The 16,741-nt window shown below is 38.4% G+C and overlaps 1 protein-coding gene across 7 annotated transcripts in view; it reads right to left on the bottom strand.

Annotated features, from left to right (window-relative positions):
* Positions 1-16,741, bottom strand: part of FANCC (FA complementation group C) — a 222,828-nt gene that overhangs the window by 122,344 nt on the left and 83,743 nt on the right. For 5 of the 7 annotated variants that reach the window (XM_087822607.1, XM_087822608.1, XM_087822612.1 and 2 more), the window contains 2 exons: positions 4,217-4,456; positions 2,484-2,568 (listed from right to left, as the gene is read on the bottom strand). In XM_087822607.1, the coding sequence (XP_087678733.1) occupies positions 2,484-2,568; positions 4,217-4,381 (250 nt within the window). In that variant the 5' untranslated portion in view covers positions 4,382-4,456. Of the gene's footprint in view, positions 1-2,483; positions 2,569-4,216; positions 4,457-4,666; positions 4,725-12,124; positions 12,387-16,741 lie in introns of those variants that run through there. The other 2 variants (XM_087822610.1, XM_087822611.1) reach the window with 2 other exon arrangements.

Genomic DNA, 16,741 nt, shown 5'->3' with positions numbered 1-16,741 from the left:
ATTGCACGTCACAGGCCCTAACATCATGCGCCTCAGGCATAGTTAGTAATCTGACCTGGCTGTAACACAAGCGGTGTAGTTGTGGAGGATTAAACAGAAAATGAGGCAGGACAAGTAGGCAGGAGATCAGTAAAGGAACACCTGCCCCAGTGCACCCCAAATTCCTCTTCACCTTTGGTAAAACCAAGCTTTCATCCCTAAATATCGGTAGAGTCATGCAGGATTCAGACTGAAGAATAATTTACACATGGAAAACAGTATGGAAGTTAATATGAAGCTGTGAAATAATTATTTCATTATTATAACCATTTTACACTGAATTAAAAATGAGGTTATCATAATTATGGGGGGTTTCCACCCTCTAACAAACACAAGGAATTCTATGTCCTCCAGATCTGCATGTGTGTGTTTATCTATACAAAAATATCAAAACAACAGCAAAGGATGCCATTTCGTAATGGAGCAATAAATACATTTAAAAAGTTGCTTCATAATTTATAGATTCAATGCAATTCCTATTAAAATGCCAACAGCATATTTCACAGAGCTAGAACAAATATTCCAAAAATTTATATGGAGCCTGGCCAAGTGTGGCTCAGCGGTTGAATGTCAACCTAGGATCGAGGAGATCACGGTTCCATTACCGGTCAAGGCACATGCCCAGGTTGCAGGCTCGATCTCCACTCAGGGCCGTGCAGGAGGCAGCTGATCAATGATTCTCATCACTGATGTTTCTATCTCTCTCTCTCTCCCTCTCCCTTCCTCTCTCTGAAATCAATAAAGATACACTTTAAAAATTAAAAATTTGTATGGAACCAAAAAAGACCACATATAGCTGCAGCCATCTTGAGAAAGAACAACAGAGCAGGAAGGATCACTTTACCAGATATCAAACTGTACTACAAAGCCACTGTAATCAAAATAGCCTGGTATTGGTACAACAACAGACATACAGATCAATGGAACAGAACAGAGAACCCAGAAATAGACCCACTCCATTATAGTCAGTCAGTATTTGACAAAGGAGGCAAGAGCATACAATGGAGTAAAGTCTCTTCAATAAATGGTGCTGGGAAAATTGGACAGCTACATGCAAAAAAATGAAACTAGACCACCAACTTTCACCATACACAAAAATAAACTAAAAATGGATAAAAGACTTAAATGTAAGTCTCAAATCCATAAAAATCCTGGAAGAAAACATAGGCATGAAAGTCACAGACATCTCATGTCATGGAATTTTCACTGATACATCTCCTAGGGCACGAGAAACAACAGAAAAAATAAACAAATGGGACTACAGCAAACTCAAAAGCTTCTGCACAGCAAAAGAAAACAGCCTCAAAAATACAAAGGAACCCCATGGTTTGACAAAACATATTTGCCAAGGATGTATCTGATATGGGGCTAATTACCAAAGTGTACAAAGAACTCATACAACTCAACAAGAGGAAGACAAACAATCCAATTTAAAAATGAACAAAGGACCTGAATAGACACTTCTCCAAAGAGGACCTACAGGTGGCCAAGAGACATATGAAAAAATGTTCAACGTTGCTAATCATCAGACAGATGCAAATTAAAACCACAATGAGGTATCACTTCACACCTGTCAGAATGGCTCCATCAACAAATCAACAAATGACATGTGCTGGCGAGGGTGTGGGGAAAGGGGAATGCTAGTACACTGCTGGTGGGAATGCAGACTGGGGCAGCCACTGTGGAAAACAGTATGGAAGTTCCTCAAAAAATTGAAAATGGAGCTGCCTTTTGACCCAGAGATCCCACTTCTAGGAATATATCCTAAGAATCCTGAAACACTAATCAGAAAGAATATATGCACCCCTATGTTCATAGCAGCCCAATTTACAATAGCTAAGATCTGGAAACAGCCCAAGTGCCCATCAATAGATGAGTGATAAAAAAGCTGTGGGACATTTATACCATGGAATACTATGCAGCTGTAAAGAAGGAACTCTTACCCTTTGGGACAGTATGGATGGACCTGGAGAATATTATGCTAAGCAAAATAAGCCAGGCAGAGAAAGACAAACATTACATGATCTTACTTATATGTAGAATCTAAAGAACTTAATAAACTGATGAACAGAATAGATTCAAGGGCATGGAAGCATGGATCAGACTGATGAATCTCAGAGGGAAGGTGGGGGTGGGTGGGGGAGATGGAGAGAGATTAACCAAAGAATTTATGTGCATATATGCATAACCCAAGGACACAAACAATGGTGTGGTGAGGGATTGGGGAGGAGGGTTAGGTGGGATGGAAGGGGTCAATGGGGAGAAAAAGGGACATTTGTAATATTTTGAACAAAATAAATAAATAAATAAATAAGTAAAAAGTTGCTTCATGAAATACAGAACACAGATTTATAATTTAAAGTTCTGTATTTTGTTAAACAATGCAAAGATTAAAATTATCATTAGAAGTTTGTGTTTTGAGAAAACATGCCTTGGAGTCTTACCATATGCTAAGATAAAAGGATTCCAGCAAGTTTTTGCCAACAGTTGACCAATTGTGGGGAACCTTTCAATGACTGTACTTGAATCCTGTAAAAGAAAATTATGCTTTGGTCAGTAAAAGGGCCCTATACAACTCAGAAAGACTGAACGGACACTATGGTTGGAGGAACCTTGGATGCTTCTTGTTTAATATGCATTTTAAAAAAGTACGAAAAACAGGATTAGAAAAGACCTTTCAGTAAGTTATTCAAGTAAAGTTTAACAAGCAACCACCTTCCTTCATCCGTAAACCAGGTCACCAAAACTAAGATGTACAGCACATTTAGGTAAAATCAATTTTGTTACAAAATTAACTTCCTTTTACTCATACTGAGTCAGGAAACGGCACTTTATTTAAAAATAACAAAGACCGCATAATAGTGAAAAGACATTATGGGTGATTAATATCTTTATAATCTCTTATCTTTATCCTGGAGTTTTATTCTAACATAATAAAAGATGTTCCTAACTCAGCTCCAGAAGGAGTAGTTCAAAGAGGTTTAGGGGAACAAGAACTCTGGAACTTGTAAAAAGAAATAAAAGCAGCCAAAGCATAAAGATCTATATCTGTGTTTATTACTATTTTGATTACTATATGCTAAATGGCATCAGACTCAGTCTACAACAACCTAAAACCTGAGACAAAAATAGACCAACTAAATAGAAAACAGTTTAAGATTTAAAAATATACATGTGCTGTACAACTGGCCCTTATCCCACTCCTTTACCTTTCAGAGAAAGTTAGAAAATAAGACCAAACTGAGGTAATGTGCACACAGGGTGAAATGAAAGGCATTTCCTACTGCTGCAGCAATAAATCCCTCACACTGGCTCAGTACCGAGGCCAGTCTTAGATTTCCTGGGACCACTTCAAGGTCAAGTTACAAAAGTCTTATTACAAAAACAATTTTAAAATTAGCATTGGTTGTTCACACAGGCTGCATCTCTCCTTATAGTGTCTAAAGACATATGAACTCATATCATTGACATGAATTATTCTTCAAGTTTCATGCTTGCTTCTTTGCTTATGGGAATAAAAATATAACACAAGAGTATTCGTCTATGTTAAATCACAATTTTGCTTTTCATCTTGAAGTTAGACAATCAGCATAAAACAAATAATATTTTGATAATATGAAAATATGTTAATTCATAAACATATTTATTAGAATAAAAGTAAATCATACCAAAATGAAAATATATTAAATTTTAATACAATAAATTATATGACAATTGTAAATACATTCCAAATCTTAAGATTCACCAGAAAAGACCACTTAAAATATTTATAAGAAGAGATCTTAGTATTTATCATCTCTTGGTAGAGTCCATTTTAAATTAGGGTTGAGGAAAAGGTAAGCATTTCAGCAAACTCTTCAATTTAAGAGATGCAGAGGCCTTTAAAAGAATCCCAACTAGTGCCCAAGTCTTTTTTTATTAAAAACAATCTGGTCAGGAAGTCTTATGTGACAATATAACTAATCAAGAAGAAAAGACTGAAGTCATAATGAATCAGAGACAAGAAAATCAATTCTTGTCTGTATTACCTACGGGTAAAATTTGTCTTTCTACTCTTTCAATACATTAGGTCAATACCACAAATTCCTGACCTTGGATCAAATTCAGACTTGGTGAAATCCAGTAAAGAGTCCCTGCTGTCACAAAATAACTTCATTAATTTTGGTCCAAAATTTACCATCTTTTTCAAGGCTTCATATATCTGCCTCAGGAACTCCTGGAACTGAGGTAGGTGATGGCAGATGTCTTGCTGGGTTTCCAAAGTGGAGGCCTGGCCCCATACAGAAAGCTTCTGCATCCAAAACTGATAATCAGAAGAAAGGCCTACTGAATCTTGAGCCATCTCAAAAAAAGGGCAAAGGTGAGTACCTTCACAGTGGCCAGGCAAGCAATAAAGGAAACTGAGCACACATCAAATCTGTAAGATAGGGGGAAAAGGAAACATTTTTTTTATTGTCGACCCTATTACAGATGTTCCCTCTTTTCCCCCACTTTGCCCACCTCCATCCAGACCCCCGCCCTCCCCTCCCTCTGGCCCTCACCACACTGCTGTCTGTGTCTATGGGCTGTGCATGCATGTTTTTTGTCTAATTCCTTCACCTTCCTTCATCCAGTCTGCCCCACCCACCTCCTCTCTGACATCTGTCAGTCTGTTCCATATATCCATGCCTGTGTGTTCATCAGTTTATTTTGTTCATTCGTTTCCACATATAAGTGAGATCATGTGGTATTTGTCTTTCTCTGACTGGCTTATTTCTCTTAGCACAATAATCTCCAGGTCCATCCATGCTGTCAAAAAGGTAAGAGCTCCCTTCTTTTTATAGCCGTTTAGTGTTTCATTGTATAAATGTACCAGTTTTCTATCCACTCATCTACTGATGGGCAGTTGGCTGTTTCCTGATCTTGGCTATTGTAAATAACGCTGCTATGAACACAGGGGTGCATATATTCTTCAAATTGGTGTCAAAAGGCAGTTACACTTTTAATTTTTTGAGGAAACTTCATACTGTTTTCCACAATGGCTGCCCCAGTCTGCATTCCCAGCAATAGTGCACTAGGGCTCCCTTTTCTCCACACCCTCACCAGCACCTGTTGTTTACTGATTTATTGATGGAGCCATTCTAATAGGTGTGAGGTGAGACCTCACTGTGGTTTTAATTTGCATCTCTCTGATGATTAGTGACACTGAGCATTTTTTTTATATGTCTCTTGGCCACTGGTATGTCCTCTTTGGAGAAGTGTCTATTCAGGTCCTTTGTTCATTTTTAAATTGGATTGTCTTCCTGGTGTTGAGTTGTACAAGTTCCTTAAATATTTTGGAAATTAACCCCTTATCAGATGTATCATTGGCAAACATGTTCTCTCATACAGTGGGTTCTCTTTTCATTTTGTTGATGGTTTCTTTTGCTGTGCAGAAGTTTTTAGTTTCATGTAGTCCTATTTGTTTATTTTTTCCTGTTTCTCTTGCCCTAGGAGATATATCGGCAACAATGTTATGAGAGATGTCTGAGATTTTACTGCCTACAGTCTTCTTCTAGGATTTTTATGGTTTCGTGACTTACATTTAAGTCCTGTAACCATTTTGCATTTATTCTTGTATGTGGTGTAAGTTGGTGGTCTAGTTTCATTTTTTTGCACGTAGCTGTCCAATTTTCCCAACACCATTTACTGAACAGAATGTTTTTACTCCATTGTATACTCTTGCCTCTTTTGTCAAATATTAATTGACCATAAAGGCGTGGGTTGATTTCTGGGCTCTATGTTCTTTTCCATTGATCTATATGTCTGTTCTTCTGCCAATACCAGGCTGTTTTGATTACAGTGGCTTGTAGTATGGTTTGATATCAGGTATGGTGACCCCTCCAACTTTGTTCTCCTTTCTCAAGATTGCTGCAGTTATTCGGGGTCTTTTTTGGTTCCATATAAATTTTTGGAGTATTTGTTCTACATCTGTGAAATAGGCCATTGGTATTTTAATAGGAATTGCGTTGAATCTATAGATTGCTGTGGGTAATATGGACATTTTAATGATGTTAATTCCTCCAATCCATGAACAGGGTATAAGCTTCCACTTACTTGTATCTTCCTCAGTTTCTTCCTTCAGTGTTCTATAGTTTTTCAAGTACAGGTCTTTTACCTCCATGGTTAAATTTATTCCTAGGTACCTCATTGTTTGTTGTTGTTGCAACAGTAAATGGGATTGCTTTCTTAGTTTCTTTTTCTGATAGTTCATTATTGGTGTATAAAAATGGAAAATGAAACATTTTAAAAAGGATTTCTTATTGGTGCTTTCACTGATGAGTAAAAGGGGGATTACTAGGGACTAAAATAGCATGCTTTCTGTGGAGTCATCTTGAATTATTTTTAAATGTGTCACCCAGCTATAGCTCCAATTATTACCATCTGAACTTTTTATCATGAGTAATATCATTACATTAAAAGTCATTATACCTCCACAGGCACATGCTAATTATGTACAAAAGGCACAGCTGATAATACTTTATATCTTCTTTTTAAGATTGAGCTATTTTTAAATGTTCAGAATATGAAGTTCCTTTGTGTATTTTAATGTAACGGAAAATCAAAAACATCCATGGGCATTTAATAATAGTCTGTGTCTAAGAAATGTTTTTGAAGTTCTTATGTTTTATGTGCATTTCTGGCTTCTCATTTAGGTGTAAAAAAAAAATCTCTACACATTACTGTCTAATGAATTTTCTTCCCAGTTTCTCATTTCTTAGAAAAAGTAAAATAATTCATTTCACATGCATTGATTTGAACAATCTGCTTAACTTAAAGACTGCTGTATATGCTTGATCTCATTCATTCACAAGAAGAAATCACATTTTAGTAAAATATGGCAAACTCCAATTACTAAGAGGATGTACTAGTCTTAAGTGACAGAAAATAAAAAAAATAACCTTGATTTACCACACCTGAAGTGGAGTTAGGCAGGAGCATGTGCCTCAGGAAGAGCTGGGGAAGTAACTCCAGGTGCCCCACTACCATCCCAGCCTCCAGGCCATCCTCACCATGGGAAGCACCAGACAGAGAAGGGAGGGCTGCTTTGACAGGTGTAGGCCTTTAAAGATATACTTTGCTGGGGCAGGGATGACACTCAGCTATCTAATTTCAAAAGACTCTTCTGCAAATGGTGAGTTTAAATCTTCATCAACGAGAAGTAACCGATAAAATGCTTCCAATTAAATGCCAAAAACATCAACAAAGGAGGTTCTTATTACTAAACAATTAAAAATTTTTAAAAGATTGTACAACTGCCCTGGCTAGTGTACCTCAGTTGGTTGGACATGGTCTTGTGCAGCAAAAGGTTGTGGGTTCGATCCCCACTCGGGGCATGTGGGGGAGGCAACGTATTGATGTTTTTCTCTCACATAATTGAATTATAACATTAGTTTCAGGTGTACAACATAATGATTCAGTATTTGCATTTATAATGAGATGATCACCACAATAAGTCTTGTTAACATCCGACACCACAGTTACAAAATTTTTTTTTCTGGGATGAAAACTTTTAAGATCTACTCTCTGAACAAGTTTCAAATATGTAATAAGGATTATTAACTATAGTCACCATGCCGTACATCTTCATCACATATTTATTTTATAACTGGAATAAACTGAAGAACATTTTGAGAGAAAAGAAACACTATTTTATTATAACAAAATTATAAACAATCTTTTGCTTAGCAATGGAAATGTACCCAACTGTTTTAAATGGCAAGGGCTTTGGGAATCACGCAGTGCAGTGGTCCACATGCTCTCTCCACAGCTTGTCTGGCGAGGGTACGCTGCAGGCAGGAGGGGATGGTGGTGGTCAGGCAGTGGTGGTGCCTGGGTTGTGACAGTAGCAGTGGGAGAGCTGCTGGCGTTTAGTGACCAGTACCAAGGATGCTGAACATGCTGCAATGCACCGGGGCAGCCGCGCATGAAGAAAACTGGTCGTCCCCAACGAGAAACACTGGCTTAAGTGGAATACTCTGGAATGAGCACCTGTTGAGCACTCCTCCTCCCTTCTTTCAGTTTAGCACCTTACATTCATTCAGGAAAGTATCTCTGCTCCATTCCCCAAGTCTTGGTGGGTCTATTAAACACCTTGCTGACTAGTCACGAGTATACAGGAGTTTCCATGACCAAAAGTTGCTGACCAGTCATGAGATAACTCATGTCTGCACTTATATTAATTTAAGTAACTTTAAATACCTTGCTGACCGGTCACGAAAGAGAAGTAGCTGGCCGCACAGGCAGTTCTGGCTCGAAATGGCCAGTCAGCAAGGTGTTCAAGGCACCTTGTACCATCAGCCAAGGCTGGCATGAAGGTTCAAGTCACACAAACCAGACTCTGCTGGGAATCTGAATCTTGAGTAGACTGACATGAGGGCGGAAATAAGTCATTCAGAGGCTCTTGGTCTAGATCCCTGGAGCTACCCTATGTTGTGTACTCCTCCTTTTAATTCTATTAGCTACCCAGGGGCCTTCCAACAAATTCTTTATGCCCCTTTTATTCCCCTCAAATTAACCACTGCTGATTTCTCTGATTTTCAATCAAAGAACACAAACAACTGATACAGACCACAACTGATACACTTGATACAAACTGATACCAGATAGGGGGCTACAGTCAAAAGACTTTTGGAGAAAGGAAGGGAACTTAGAGCTGGTCACTGGCCCAAGTCATGGAAAATGGAAGCGAAACTCCTGTTCATATTAGGGATTGGAAACCAGAAGTCCACGGAACAAGAAGGTAACACAGATTAATGAGGTATCACCTCCTGTAGTGGGAATGACCAGGTGAATGCCACTGGACTATAAAAAGACAATGCTGCATATCTGGTGATTTACAGAGAACCCCACCTCCCCAACTGAGGGGCCAAAGGGCCCTCAATAATATTAGGCTATAATAAACATAATCAAATGGCGACTCCAACTCAAACTGCACTTTCAGATGTGGGCCTAGCTGGAGCAAATGAATACCACCTGTGGCACCTAGACTGCAGTGATGAAGCCAGTAAATGCATCTCTCCACTGTGATAAACTGAAGATATGAGAAAGCAGTTTCCTTTCACCTGCTTCAGGGACATCAACTCAGAACACAGCACATTACAATGGTCTAGAAGCTACCAGGCTAAAAGAACTGGGAGAGGAGGAAGATACAGGAGCCTTGCTTACATTTCAGAAGGTGGGATATAAATCCCACGAACAAGGGCCTGCCACTTCAGGAAGTTTCTTGTGATCCAATGGTCTGTGCCAAGTCAGGATATACTCTTTAAAATAAGGATACACAAGAAACTAGTACCAGTGGTTGCCTCCACTGTGGAGTCCTACGTAGCTGAGTAAGTTCAGAAAAAGAACTTCGGTTTTAGGGAACACTTTTTTGTACTTCTTCAATTAAATGCCATGTACGCTAATTACTTACTCAAAAATAATAAACACATAAAAATAAAGTAAATGATAACTGTGCACTTTACACCTGCTAAGTGGCAACCTGCTTGGCTGGTATCTCAGGGATTTTGAAGGCATCATGTACTACACAGGTTTTCAACCTTTTCTCTGCCATTTGCCTCACAATGAGAAAATATGGGTAGGGCTCAGAGCAAGAGTCACTTCACAGCTGGTCTAAGCTGAAGCACTTTCCTACTCAGCTCTTTTGACCCAGCAGATCCAATACTGTTTAAAGCACGTGGAAAAGATATGTATTCTGGGAAGAGTCTATGGCAGACCTCACTCGCTGGACTCATCCCTCAAGCCACAAAGCAGGGTGTGCCCAGCAGCAATCTATCATCATGTGTAAATTATGTCTGTTGGTCAAAATGCATGAGTGAGGTTTCTGGATGCTATCTATCTGTATGTGTCTTGCTTGCTATGTCATATAATTTTTAAAAATTCCCTTCTCTTTCATTTTTCTCTCTCCTACTACTGCGTAGGGAGTCTTATTAGTAGACAAGTTTTCTGAAGCCTGTATTTCACAGGATAAAACAGATATGGGAAGAGGAACTAGCACTACCTGAACTCCTGGCCTTGAAGCTAGGTGCACTAACTAGGCAAACTCCTGGACTTGAAGCTAGGTACACTAACCAGGCAAACTCCTGGCCTTGAAGCTAGGTGCACTAACCAGGCAAACTCCTGGCCTTGAAGCTAGGTGCATTAGCCAGGCATTACTTCAGAGTATCTCCCTTTCTTAAGGAACAGTGTGCTAAATTATGTTAGTTGGAAATGTTTTAAAAATTTGGCGTGTGGAAAGCAGTAGGTTTGAATGTTCTGAGTATTAATAAGTGAAAGGTAGTAGATAGCGGTGGGTTTTGCCCACCTAGCACCTTTCCCTGTTCTGTTAATATACACATACCCACTCGTGCTTTCAAGAACTGCCCTTCCTCCTTTCCATACAGTTCCAGTGAGACTATGGTGTGCCTCCTTAGAAAGGGGGCAGTTACACATGTTTAACAGGCAAAATTAACACTAGGAAATGCACTATACAAATAAAATGAAGTTTATGCCTCTTTGTCTAACACCACTGATAAGCAGCAGGCTTTCAACCCATAAGGAGAGTAGCTTAGAATGTTCTCACTTAAACAGGCCATCTGGTACAAATGGAATTTTATGATCCTTTTTTCTAACCTATTCAATGAGCATTTTAAAATATACAAAAAAGTAGGGAAAATAGCCAAATAAACCCCTATGTATCCATCAACCAGTTCAAATAATTATTAAAATTTTCCAGCAAATCAGACATATAACTTTACCCAAAATACTTAGATTTGTATCTTTTTTATAAGGATTTTAATTTAATTTATTTATTTGTTATGATCACTTTAAAAAAAAAAATTATCTTTATTGTTTAATGTATTACAGATAACCACCTTTTTCCCCCAATTAGTCCCCTCCACCCCACCCCACCCCCAGGCCTTCACTACATTATAGACTGAGGAACAAAACAGATCCAGAGATATAGAAGCATGCAATAGACTGATGAATCTCAGTAGGAAGGCAGGGGGCAGGGGAGAGAAATTAATATAAGGATTTTTAAAAAGGAGAAACTTAACTACAAAACAGCTCTTTCACATCCAATAAAGCCAACAATATCATCTAATAGCCTATCTATGTTCAAATTTCCTAAAAATTTCCCTTTATATTTGGGTTTATATTTAGATCCAAGAAAGATCCACACATTCATTGTATATGGTCAGTATTCACATTTCTCCTTTAATTTGTAATGAAATAATGTAAAAGTCTTCCTTTAATCTGTAACAATTACCCTTCTTTATCTTTTTAACCTTTTCATATCATTTATTCCCTGGAAAAATCAACACATTTGACCTATAGAATGTCTCACACTTTTAGGAACTTGGCTGACTGCATTCCTTTGGTGTTAACTTGTTTTGCTATACCCTATACTGCTTACAAACTGGTAGCTAGATCTATAGGTTCCATTAGATTCAGAGTGAATTCTTTTGCAACAATACTTAATTGGTGGTGTTGTGTACTTTGAATCAAATCTGAAGGCACATAACATTTGCTTGTTCCATGTATCATTAATGTTGAAACTAATCAGTGGTTTCAGGAACTGTCAGTCTAATCCAGTCATCACAGATTTCACCATTAACCTTTTCCCTAATGGTTTTAGGATCTATCTATTGGTGATCATTTTAGATCCATAAGGGGTTGAAAATAGTTATTTTCTCATTTTATCCATTCTTCTACTTTTGTGTTTCTTAATATACAGGAGTTCTACATTTTCAGGTAGTCAGACTAACAATCTTTCCCTTTGGAACTCCAATGAATGTCTCTTCAACCCCATGAAACTGTCCCAAGAAATTGTTCAGCGGAGGACCTCTTCTCAGGTTCTACGTGTCTCCTAGCTTCTCAAGAAATGGCAAATGCCAGGAGGGTGAAAAGCTGCTGCAGAATGTCTGCTCCTTAAGTACTTAAGTACTTTCCCTTAGCTCAAGGGTGGGGAGCCTTTTTTCTGCCACAGGCCATTTGGATATTTATAATATCATTCGTGGGCCACACAAAATTATCAACTTAAAAATTAGCCTGCTATATTTGGTCAAACATTTAATTAACTTACCCCTAATGTGATGGCTGGAATTGTTCTCTTTGGTGAGGCCTTGGCAGGGCCAGACCAAATGATTTCACACGTGGTATAAGGCCCCACTCCTGCTCCAAGATCTTAACCCTCTGAATTCCGAGTACCTTTACAATTTTCCAATATCTTCAAAAGATGTTTTACCTGGCTCTTCTAGATACTCTAAAATAGCTGGAAGTGAAAGTCTATAATAAGTTCTCATGATTAAACAAAATAAGTAAACAAAAATATAGTATAGGATATGTTTAATGTAAACATACTTAAGTTAAAATTGCATCCAATATCAATTCTACTTAAGGTAATGAAGACCAACCTTCTTGCTGCAAGTGTTATAAGGCTACATGAAATATAAAAACATAACACAAAAATCAAAGAATCAGAAAAATAATGTGAAATTATCAGAGAAAGATCTTGGTACACGTGGTTACAAAGGCCTAGGCAGGCATTTCTGATACTAAAGAAGTAGTTAAATGGCAAAACAGTTCTTTTGAAAGTCTTACTAAAGAGTAAAAATAGGATGCCAGGCCTGCCAAAGTGAGTTCCTGATAAACCACCCCACAGGTAGGGTTGGTGCCCAATAGGGTACACCCTGAGAATATGGGTGACTCAGAAGTAAGCCAGCCCTGAGAAAGATTACAGCGTAAGTGTGAAACTGAAAATGAATTAAGGTGGTCCCAAGTTGCTAGTGTTGTTAGGTGCCTGGAAGATACAAAGAAAAATCCTCTCTGGAGGAAGATATCACCATAGGTGTCTATTTCTAAAAATAATTTTTCAGGTACAATAAAAAATTACATAATTAAAGAGAATCAAGCACAAAGGAAGAAAAGAACACATGAACAAGAGCCTCCCCAATGAACAAGAACCAAAAAAAGCCATACTCCAGACAGTTAAAAAACTAGACAAAAATTATAAAGTAATTCAGAGTAAAAGATAAAAAACAAATTTTCATAAAGAAACTGAAAACTATTAAAAAAATGAGCCTGTGGGAGAAGCAGAATACAATATAAGTTCTAGAACTGAGAAACAAAATAACTGAAATTAAGAAATCAATAGGTGGTTTCACAGCTGCTTAGACTCAGCTGAAGACAAAATTAGTGAATTTGGGAGATATATCAGAAGAAATGATCCAACAATGAAAAAAATACAGAAGGATACACAGAAATACAGTGAGGACAGGAAACATATCCACAATGCCATGAAAGAAATAACAGACCAACCTAGAGCACTGCATCTAGCTAAAATACTATCTAAGAATAAAGGTAAAATAAAGCCTTTCTGACACATTCAAGCAGAAAGAATTTGCCACCAGTAAATCTGCTTAAAAGAGGCTCCTAGGCAGATGAAAAGTTATCCTGGACAGAAGTCTACAGATGTAAGAAAAAATGAAAAAAACAAAAACAAAAATGGTAGTAGATACACGGGAAAATTTAAATTTACATTACAATATAAAATAATAATATCATGTGCCGAGAGAATGAGAGCTGAGAACTCCAAGGTTGCTGCATTTTCCAAGAAAAGGAGGGTAAAAGAGTTAATGTCAGGCTTTGATACAAGAGCTCGCGCACAGTTTCTAGGATACCCATTAACAGAATATTAAAAGGCAGCATATAATTTCCAAGATATCAGAGGAGAAAAATTTATAATAAAATAAAAACACTGAACTAACCACCAAAAGGGCAAGATTGGAGAGAAAGAGAAATATAGAGTAGACAAGATAAACATGAAGAGCACAGTAAGATGGCAGATTTAAACTCAAGCATATCACGAACTATACGACAGGGAAGCAGATTAAATTCCCCAAGTAAAGAACAAAGATGATCAGTTTTGAATTTCAAAAAAAACTATATGCTGTTACAAAAGACACATCTAAAACATAAGGATACAGAAATACAAAAAGGCTAAAAGAAGAACAATAAAAAAATAAAATACCATGCACACTCAACCAAAGGAATCAAGCAGGAGCAATTCAAGCACACTTTGGGGTAAAAAGGATTCACAGAGGTAAAGCGAGTACTTCATAATGAAAAAATGGTCAGTTCACCAAGATGATGTAACAACTCTAAATTTGTATGCACCTAGTAATATGAAAATGTAAAATAAAATATAAAGCTCAAAATATAACATGGAAATTGACATAACTACAAGAACCAACTCTGATCACAGTGGCAAATTTTAACACACAAATCATAGAATCATACAAAAATCAACAAATTGCAAAATTCCTCTCAAAGAACACTGCAAGTTTAGTAAATGTTCATGTGCACCAGCAGAATGCTCTCAGCAGAATTATTCATAATAGACCCAAACGGATAACAGCCCACATGCCAATCAAAAGAATGAATAAATAAAATTAGGAACTACTGCTATAGGCATAGAGCTGAATTGACAATCATAATGTTGAGGGGGAAAAACCAACCTATAAGCCCGGCCAGGTGTGGCTCAGTGGTTGAGCATCAACCTAGGATCCAGGAGATCACAGTTCGATTCCCGGTCAGAGCACATGCCCGGGTTGCAGGCTCGATCCCCAGTCAGGGCTGTGCAGGAGGCAGCCGATCAATGATTCTCATCACTGATGTTTCTCTCTCTCTCTTTCTCCCTTCCTCTCCCTGAAATCAATAAACACATATTTAAAAAAACAAAAACCTATGAGATATGATTCATTTTCATAAAGTTCAAAAACAGGTAAAACTAAACGGCAGTGATTACCCTAAAAAAAGTCAGGTCACCTGTTACCATTAGAGGAAAGAAGTGCTACTGGATGCAAGCGTGAAGGGCTCTCAAGATGCTGGCATAGTCTGTGTCTTGACCTTGACAGCAACAGCATCTGTACTAATATTTTAATAATTAAAGTGTAAGTCATGTACATGCGCTTTTCTATATGTTACTTTCCACAATCACAAAAAAAACACATTTAACTTCTAGATATGCATTAACCATATAGACATCACCCCGGAGTAAGGAAAAAAGAAAAAGTGTTATGGTTTATAAATACTAATCAAGACGAAGCACTTGATGGATATAATCCAAGGTTTTAAATTGTTGAAATAGTCTGTAGATATTTTCTATTTTTTAGCTGAGCTCTCTGAAAATGCTACAGCCACCAGAACTGGCCGGAGACAGAGCCCCAGTGCCTGCTTCCTCTCCTTCCAGTCCTCAGATAACGGCTCTATCTTCCCAGTCACGGCTCTGGGAGGGAGAAAACCCGCAGTCTTCCTCCCTCCTGCCCTGCGCCTCCACCACCCCTTGGCTAGGCGGCTATTGCTTTGCCCAGAGAGGGCAACTGTCACAAGAGGGAGAAACATCGAATTCACCACTCGGGGGGCATAACTGGTGAGAGGATGCGCTGGTCTGTGCTCAAGCAGACAAAACAAGGTTGTGCCATGCAGGTCAAAAAGAGAGAAAGAAAGAAAAATGCAGGCCGTGTAAAACAGGATGATTCTTCAGATTCACAGCGATGTCAACCTTTCTCACACACGCACTATTTTTTTGTTAACCTTTCTCACACACGCATTATTTTTTTTGTTAATCAGCACACTTTTCAGACAATTGAGAGCTGACTGCACATCTTTGAATGACACCAAAATCCTTGATATTGCCCTGAATGTAAACCCCTGACTCTCTTATAATTCTTCTTAGTGCATATGGATGTCTATGCCTATATTCATTTCATATGAACTAGAGAAATACTGTTTAGCATCTTTTATTTAAGACATAAAACACAGGTAGATGGCACATTTCCTTAAACTAAGGTTTGTTTGTCTGTTAATCCTCACAGGAGGATTTTTCTCCGTTGACTTTTAGAGTGGAGGGGAGGGAGGGAGAGGGACAGCGGGGGGGGGGGGGGGGAGAGAGAGGTGAGGCACACTGATTGGTTGCCCCCCACCCCACCCCAACAAGGGCCAGGAATCAAACCTGCAACCCAGGTACATGCCCTTCACTGGGAATTGAACCAATGACTTTCCGGAGCCCAGGCCAACGCCCTAACCACTCACTGCCAGGGCTAAAGCTCATATTTTAACAAGTATTTTGTGCACACACACTGTATATATACTAATGTAGCAGAAGCAAATGACATGGAAAGTTAGAAATCCCCACTTTCCACGTCTCCAGTATTTCTCTTTTAGCACATTTACTCAGCCCTAAGGAACCAAAAGCATGATTTCACCTTTTCCACATCCACAGACTAACAACAGAAGTTGTTAGTCCCACTATATATTTCTCCAGGAGAAAATAAAATGACCTTCAGAAATCCCTAAGTAGGGGGGACTAAAGGAAAGTCCTATGAACAGAGAGACCTAGACACCCAATGGAATGACTGTCCATGAAAGATCCCCATGTGCTTGTTCACGTCCCTGCTTCCTGCTGATCAGAGGAAAGCAGGAACTGGGAGGGAAGGATACTGTCGTGGGAAAACTGGTCATGGGGGCCAGCAACCATCAGAGATATGAAAAGGGACTGATTCAAAATGGTGTCAACTTAGGATCATTGCATTTGCCCCTTTCCTCATTTACATATTGCTCAAAAGTTTTGTTGCTTGCTAAATACTATTTTATGAACTCAAATCACCACAGTACAAAGATACACCACAATCCAACCATT

The sequence above is a fragment of the Miniopterus natalensis genome, chromosome 12 (genome assembly GCF_054644295.1).
Source record: "Miniopterus natalensis isolate mMinNat1 chromosome 12, mMinNat1.hap1, whole genome shotgun sequence".
NCBI lineage: Eukaryota > Metazoa > Chordata > Mammalia > Chiroptera > Miniopteridae > Miniopterus > Miniopterus natalensis.
This window is presented reverse-complemented; position numbering and strand designations above follow the sequence as displayed.